Source organism: Chelon labrosus, assembly GCF_963514085.1.
Source record: "Chelon labrosus genome assembly, chromosome: 13".
Taxonomy (NCBI): Eukaryota; Metazoa; Chordata; class Actinopteri; order Mugiliformes; family Mugilidae; genus Chelon; species Chelon labrosus.
Window position 1 is genome coordinate 24,257,439 of NC_140346.1, and position 7,389 is coordinate 24,264,827.

General features: G+C 43.9%; 1 protein-coding gene across 2 annotated transcripts; it reads left to right on the top strand.

Moving 5' to 3' along the window:
- Nucleotides 1-1,439: 1,439 nt before the first annotated feature.
- nek3 (NIMA related kinase 3) lies at nucleotides 1,440-6,780 on the top strand. Of its 2 annotated transcripts, none has more exons than XM_084558258.1 (13): nucleotides 1,440-1,855; nucleotides 2,120-2,213; nucleotides 2,326-2,423; nucleotides 2,503-2,586; nucleotides 2,864-2,931; nucleotides 3,027-3,113; nucleotides 4,096-4,150; nucleotides 4,403-4,603; nucleotides 4,846-4,960; nucleotides 5,083-5,235; nucleotides 5,314-5,445; nucleotides 5,535-5,652; nucleotides 5,992-6,780. In XM_084558258.1, the coding sequence occupies exons 1-13, from the start codon at nucleotides 1,739-1,741 to the stop codon at nucleotides 6,056-6,058; spliced, it is 1,389 nt and encodes a 462-aa protein (XP_084414384.1). In that variant the 5' UTR covers nucleotides 1,440-1,738; the 3' UTR covers nucleotides 6,059-6,780. The 2 variants fall into 2 exon arrangements, with proteins under 2 accessions (XP_084414384.1, XP_084414385.1); XM_084558259.1 differs by having other exon boundaries at nucleotides 2,347-2,423.
- The last annotated feature ends 609 nt before the right edge of the window (nucleotides 6,781-7,389 follow it).

A 7,389-nucleotide genomic window follows, 5' to 3' on the forward strand; every position in this document is an offset into this window, starting at 1 on the left:
TCAGCACAAGCTCCGCTGAGGTCTGTGCAGGACTTCTTCCCAAGCTAAATGAGCGAAACTCATTTCCCCAAACAGCATGGGCAGCATAATCCGAGAGCTGTAAACAAACCCTTGCATCATGCCCAATATTTACCTCATTATTGCCTTTATTTCCCTCCTGTGGAAGATAGTTTGCTGATAGGTGCGACCAGTCCTGCCAAAAGAGCAAAAAGCAGAAGGTAACGAGGCCAGTGTTAGTAATTCGGTCCCACTTTGCGGCCGTTTAGCTGTGAAACACGCAGTTTATGCTGCACAAGATGTTTGGGGAATTCTGCTGAACATTAAAGGACAACACCGCGGTGTGTGTTCAAGTTTCAGCTGCTTAAATTACACACATTTAACATTTGTGCTGATCCTGTGCACAATGGTGGGCCACTGCAGTTCAAAATTTGTTTGCAGAATCTTGAATGTTGCTTTAGTTATAAATTATTTTAGAAGTTGTTTTTTATCAGTATCGTATTCTGCACAGTATCTAATGTTTTATAATTTGTATAGTTTATTGAATCGATCACCTCCAAGCATACCCACAGTTAGAAGACAACCAGATTAGATAATCTGTATTTATACTGTGCAGTTTTAATCATCTTCAGTTAATAATAAATAAACTGAGAATCTCTACACCAGATAAATAATACACTGTTGGAGGAGAATTGTTTGTATTACACTGGCCGGAAGAGGTGAAATGACTTATATAAGAGACAATCATTTTTAGGAGCGGGACAGCAGACACTTATCTATTGTTTCTGTAACGTCTGCTGGTACATTTGTGCCATAAATCAGAGTCAGCAACTTAAAAATTCGATCGCCCGAACAGGGACTTGAACCCTGGACCCTCAGATTAAAAGTCTGATGCTCTACCGACTGAGCTATCCGGGCTCTGAACGTCAGGCCGCGTGAATGCCGTCTGACGAAACCAGATCCCGACTTTTTTTTTTTAAATCCAATTTTTATAATTATTTTAGTTCGTATCTGATATCTTTAAACATGAGAAGCTATTTATGAGCGATGAGAGTCGAATTTCTCGACTTTCGACGTCCCGTCTATTGACAGCGTTACCCTTTCCATCATAAGAGTCTTAGGTATTTACATTTCTAGATGCCATGTTCGCTGTTTGCACGGCATTTTCTATTTCGTTGATGTACAATGACAATAAAAAAAATAAAAAAATTCTAATATATTCTATTCTATTCTTTTTTTATTATATTCTCGGACCAAAACAACACTAGTCTTGGTTTGGTCTAGCATCTACATGAAGTATCTTTATAATTTAAACATAATAAGCCTATATATAATATGTTTAAAAAAATAAAAGTGGGAAATAAACATATAACATAAATATTATACATAACTCTTTTTCAGTTCTTCTTACTTAATATGGAGAACTTCTCAATCAGCGATAGATTGTGGTATACCGCCATCTTGCGGCCGCGCTGCGCAGTACGGCTGCGCGTCGCCTACGTCACACAATAACACGGAAGTAGCTTCCAAACAAGCAGCCGGTTCTGAAGTCGGTAGATTTGTCTTTTAAATGAATGTGTATTGATATTTGACAGAATATCCCTGTGAATTATGAAGACTAGAACAATAAATGTCAAGTGACTCCTCCGCCGACATGTTCCGTTGTTGTAACTAGTTGCTTCATATCGTTATTGCGTGGTCTCTCTTTGTGCCTTATTAAAATAATAGACAAATAAGCTCAATGGAGAAATACTCACTCCTCAAAGTCATCGGGGAAGGTTCCTTCGGTCGAGCTGTGTTAGTCCGTTGTAAAGACAGTCAGGAACAACATGTGGTGAAGGAAATCCAGCTTCCAAAGGTACGTGCAAACAAATTGGTGATAAAGTTGATCCCCCTCAATGCAGCAAATCTTTCTGCAGTAATAACAATAATCATATGTTTTCACGACTACACGTGGAGAAGCTAGCAGGCCGTGTTTTAATCCAGGATGTGTGTGATGTTATAGCCTGGGGTTGGATATGGAAATGTTGTTTGCACCTTTTCAGATAAGCACTGAGACGTGGATGCAGTGTGTTTTGCATAATAGGGAATGCCATCCCCGTTTCTATTTGCATTTTTATAGAATCAGTCCAAATTGGAGAATTCAAGGAAAGAAGCCGTCCTGCTGTCCAGAATGAAACATCCTCATATTGTGGCCTTTAGGGAGGCTTTCGAAGGTAATCGCACACGCTTCCCACCCTTTAAAACTCATTACAAGATAGTTTGAGGGACGTGCAGTTATGATTATGTTTGGATTGCTGCTTAAGATATGTGATTGTGTTTGCTCAGCTGATGACCTCCTGTGCATAGTTATGGAGTACTGCAGTGGAGGAGATCTGCTCCAGAGGATTCGGCAACAGAAAACCACCCAGTTCTGCGTTGATAATGTAGGACTTAACCTAAATGTGCCTTATTTTGACAATGATGTGTGAGTTTTTTGTTCTAATTTCTGATCTTTTTTTCCAGATCTTGAAGTGGTTTGCTCAAATGTGCGCCGGTGCAAATCATATCCACGATAAGCGGGTGTTGCACAGAGATCTGAAGTCCAAGGTAGCGTCATTAATATGATCACTTAGACTGTTTTGATTCATTCTGTTTAGTTTTCTTTATTTTTGTTCTCTGAATCAGAAAAAGAAGTCAGTAGTTTATCTTATCTGTAGGTTGCATGTTGTTAGAATCTCACCAGTGTTAGAGAATGAACAATACAATAATTAAATTAAGATAAGATCACACCATTATCTCCCACTTGTGCATAAGATCATTATTTTGCCATGGTTGGATGCTCTTATTAGCTTTGCTTCATCCTGTCTCTCATTTTCTCATCCAGAACATTTTCCTGACAGATAATGGGACAATCAAGCTCGGGGACTTTGGCTCTGCGTGCATCCTAAACAGGTATTTGCCCCTTTTTTTTTTTTAATGTGATTATTTTTTTTCTTCAGCGTTTCATTTGCTTGCTCTTAGATTTTGACTCCATCAGTTTGTTGCAGCTCGCAGGCTTACGCTCACACATACGTCGGGACGCCGTACTATGTGGCGCCGGAAATCTGGGACAACAAGCCATACAACAATAAGAGGTAAGTTACCGTATTAAGGAAATGTCTGTCTGTGTAAGAGGAAATGCTTGTGCCTAAAGCAAAACACGTATGACGGCAGAACAATGCGCCTATAGGAATGCGTGTAATTCATAAAATGAACGAGGGCCAAGTTTCCAGGCATATAGCAATGAGCTGCACAGCTTGTTAGCGTGTTAACAGTTCCATGAAAAGTGATCATGTGGAAGAATGAAATTTAATGGAAAAGCAAGAGCTTGGGAGAATAAATAACTCTCATGATAGACTAAAGGAGTCCTAGTTGAGGCTATTAAATGAGGACAGGATACCCAGGAGTCTTGACACTGGTTGATGGGAACTAGAGTTGACAGCCCTTGGGCAACCAGGTTGAAGTGGAGATGGGCTGGGGGCTGCACGACAGGCAGTCTGAAAGGTAGATAGACGGAACTGGAATGAGTTTAATGAACAGGGACTTCAGACTCATTGGCTTGGAGAATACAGACAAACAGATCATTGGATAATAAGGACGCGCTGAAATTGATGGAGCAGCAGAAGCAGACCAAATTGACCGTGGAGGAGTACGGACAGTTCTACCTTGAGCTTCATTTATAAATGTTTATAAGGGAAAATCAGAATGTGCAAATACAGTATACACATATAAGAAATGGAGCACAAAAATAACAAGACAAGTTTACAGAAGAGATGAAAATAACACGACTTTTGCTTGAGAACGTTCAGATTTAGTTTGTTTCATCATTAGACGGTTGTTCATTGTTCAAATGCCCCCTCCTTAGTTCTATAAATTGTGGCTTTACAGAAACAACAAGATGCTGATTTTCAGTTCAATACGCGCGTCAACAACATGGATTTCACATTGTCACAGCTCTGCCATCGTTATGTAACTTCATAGAAGCGTTAACCAGTCTCGTATCTCCTTGACTGTGCCAGGACATGACGAATGTCTGGTGTGAATGAATAACCGCCTTTATCTTTGTGTGTCCTGCAGTGATGTGTGGTCTCTGGGCTGCGTTCTCTACGAGCTGTGCACCCTGCGACACCCGGTACTCCCCCCTCTCTCTCTCTCTCTCTCTCTCTCTCCCTCTCCCTTCATGCTGCATGCACTGTGTATCTGACTGCGGTTCCCACCTCCAAATACTGTCATCTCACAGCACAGTGAGATGCCACACTGCGTTGTGGTGAAACAATGGAGTCTCATTGCTTCGGCCGAGTGTGATCATCTGCTTTGTGTTTTCTGTGGCTCAGATGTTGCCGTGTGGTTTTGTTGTCTCAGAAATCCTCCCTCCTGTGTTCAGTTCCAGGCGCCCAGCTGGAAGAGCCTGATTCTTAAGGTGTGCCGAGGTGCCTACCCTCCCCTCCCCAGCCACCTGCCCTACGAGCTCCAGCACTTGGTCAAGCAGATGTTCAAGACGAACCCAAAAGACAGGCCGTCCCTGCGCACCATCCTAAACTCCCACCGGGTTTCCAGGCTCATTCGTTCACATCTGCCCTCCCAGGTGAAAACACAAACCCTCCCGCACGGTGTCAAGCCGAACCTGAAGTGGCTTTTACGGCCGGCCGTTTATCAGAGCGACAAACTGTCAAAGACACAATGGCGAAGTGAGAATTTAAAGTCTTGCACAACTTCCCCAGCTGTGGTAACCCTACGTGGAATCTGACCTTTGACAAGCTGCTGTTGGTTCAGATGGCCGCAGAGCTCGTGTTATGTATTTGATTTACTGCTTTGAATCTTTCGCAGGCCGCAGAGACGGAGGAGCGGGGGAGGCGCACGGTTCGTTGGAACAGGGAAGAGGGGAAGAGGGTGGCCGATCTTCTGGGGAAGAAGAGTTTAATAAAAACATCAACACTTGAAGGTAGTCAACAGTGTCGTCATGGGAAAATGTGAAAACTCTTATTAGCTAGTGAGAAAGAGGTTTCAAGGATTTATCCCACAGGAATATGACAAAACATGTCCTAAATAACCTTTTACCCCCAGGTGTGGGGTTACGCGAAGGCTGCAGTGAAAGCAGGGAGGCCGGCCCTCGAAAGCAGTGGCCCACCGAGCCGTCGGACACCGTGCTGCAGGTGTTGGCCAGCGCCAGCCTGATATCATCCGACAGCCAGACCCTCGCCGGTTCAACTAGTGGAAGTATGACGGCAGCAGCGTTTTAATTTCCTGAAAATGTTTAAATATTTTATCGTTGCGCGGCATCTCCTGTTTTTCCAGGTGTGTCAGAGGAGCCGGAGGACGGCGGGCAGAGGAGACGATGGGAGAGGGATCCTCCCGAGAGGCTTCTGAGTCTGTTAGAGAAAGCCCAGCTGTGCAAAGCCTTCAGCACATTTATAATAAACAAAGGAGGTCTGCTTTATGTGATATGCATGTTGCTTTAATATGAGAGCTGCAGAGCACACGCTAAGAGAGTCATATGTTCTGGTTTTCATTATCAGGTGAGAACCCTCTGGTCGGGCCACTCTCCCAGCCGCAGGGTGACGACACGGACGGCCCCGAGCCAGAAGTAGCCGTGGACGAGTCCAGACTGGAGCCGCGCTCTGACGACGAGGACACGTAAGCGACTCTGATTAGTCTGTGAATTCAAGGATTTTACTGATGAGGATCACATCTCATACGGTCACGTGAGCAGGAGGGGGGCAACAAAAAAGGGAAATAACTGAAAGCTGGCGGTTTCTTCTGCTTCTAAATGCAGCATCGAAAGCCCACAACTTCTCCATGGTTTAGTCTTCATACGTAAAGTCATGCAAGTGGTTTTTTACAATTCCAAAAGCTTTTAGACAAATTAGCGAACTGTGAATTGGCGTTTTATCGTCGCTGCTGAAGGTGTGAAGGAGTACGCTTAATTCGATGGATTTGACCTCTCGCATGAAAACGTGTGTCCTCTCTTCACAGGGACTTCGAGGAAGACTCTCCGTGTGACTGGACAGACGAAGCTGAGAAAATGTTTTCGCAACACTAAAGCCGCATTCCCTCTGAGCCGACTCCGTTTACACTTGCTCAGAACACTAACTTTTTTTTTTCCTCGTGCCAAAGTCATTTGTTATAAAAGATGGGATTTTGTCTTATCCAAGTTTACATAAATCCAGCTGAGCTCAGACAATCCGATTTTTATATCGCAGTTTCTTTGTGAAATGTATTGAACGGTTAACTCTAGATTGCTCCCACACTAAGACACTACATTTTGTTCGACATTAAAATCTTTATTTTTTTTTTTTTAACATAAAGACGTTTGTTGTGTGAGATCTGTTTCTGATTTGATTGGAACATCTGCTGCATGCTGTTCGGGTTACCAGGGACAACATTCCCGGTAGATTGAGGCCGGCTGGAAGCTTCTGTTTGGCTCGTCGGGGAAGCAGGAAATATTAGACCCGTCAGAGAAGCTGGGTCTCCACGGGGTCGCGCGGTTTTCGAGCCGGCCTGCGACTTTTGAAGTCCATTTCCTCTGCAATGTCCAAAGCAGACTAAACATGTTCAGGCATGGTGTTCTTTGGCTTTTATTCCCCTGACAAGACATTAACAAGCCATACATCAGGCCTCCCTAGATGGTGTGTTATTCTCTCTCTCCCACAGTAGATATTGATTATGTACCACTAGGTGGAGTTGAAATCACTTAGGAGCGGAGAAGGCCTCATTTGGTTCTTTCTGTTAGATGTAATCAGATAAATTTACCTTCCTCCATGTAAATTTAAGACTGTGTTCGTATTTACTGGCACCCTAATTAGCATACAAAACAAGTAGAACCTGTCTTTATTTAGCCAAATTAAAAGCTTGACAGCATGGGATAAAAGCAGACAATGGAAAAACCACATGTTTGGCAACCGACAGAGAACCCAAGCCTCGCCCAATGTCAGTTTGGGATCAGCAGGATATAGATACGACAGACCCTTGAGTCAACAAAACCATAACGATGCTGATTCACCGACAGTCATACCAGGGATGGATTATCCTGCTGCCAAAGTTCCTCCAGCGACTGGAACCTCCCATCGGCTGTCAGAAGAGCCCCGCACTACCAGCGCCTTTCTGTGCCCACGGCGTGTTTTATTGAGGAAGCTCGGGGCTGCGGCTGTGGCCCTTATCTCGGAGCCACAATGAGTCCCCTACCACGGGCGGAGGCGCGGTCCAGCCCCCCGGCTTCTTTAAAATACTCTTAAACCTCCGTAGATATCCATGTTCCGCAAAGATACAAAGAAAGTGGTGTAGCATAGCGCGCTCTGTGTCCTGCAGATAGGAGGGTCTCCAATTGGTGGCCATAAAGGACTCGAGTGTGTTTATGGTGTCATATAAACTGAG

Excerpts from the sequence above, each read along its gene's own strand:
- nek3 (XM_084558258.1), top strand. The coding sequence starts at position 1,739 with ATGGAGAAATACTCACTCCTCAAAGTCATCGGGGAAGGTTCCTTCGGT. Across the intron at positions 2,214-2,325 it reads CTTTAGGGAGGCTTTCGAAG|CTGATGACCTCCTGTGCATA; the intron begins GTAATCGCACAC and ends GTGTTTGCTCAG. Across the intron at positions 4,151-4,402 it reads TGTGCACCCTGCGACACCCG|TTCCAGGCGCCCAGCTGGAA; the intron begins GTACTCCCCCCT and ends TCCTGTGTTCAG.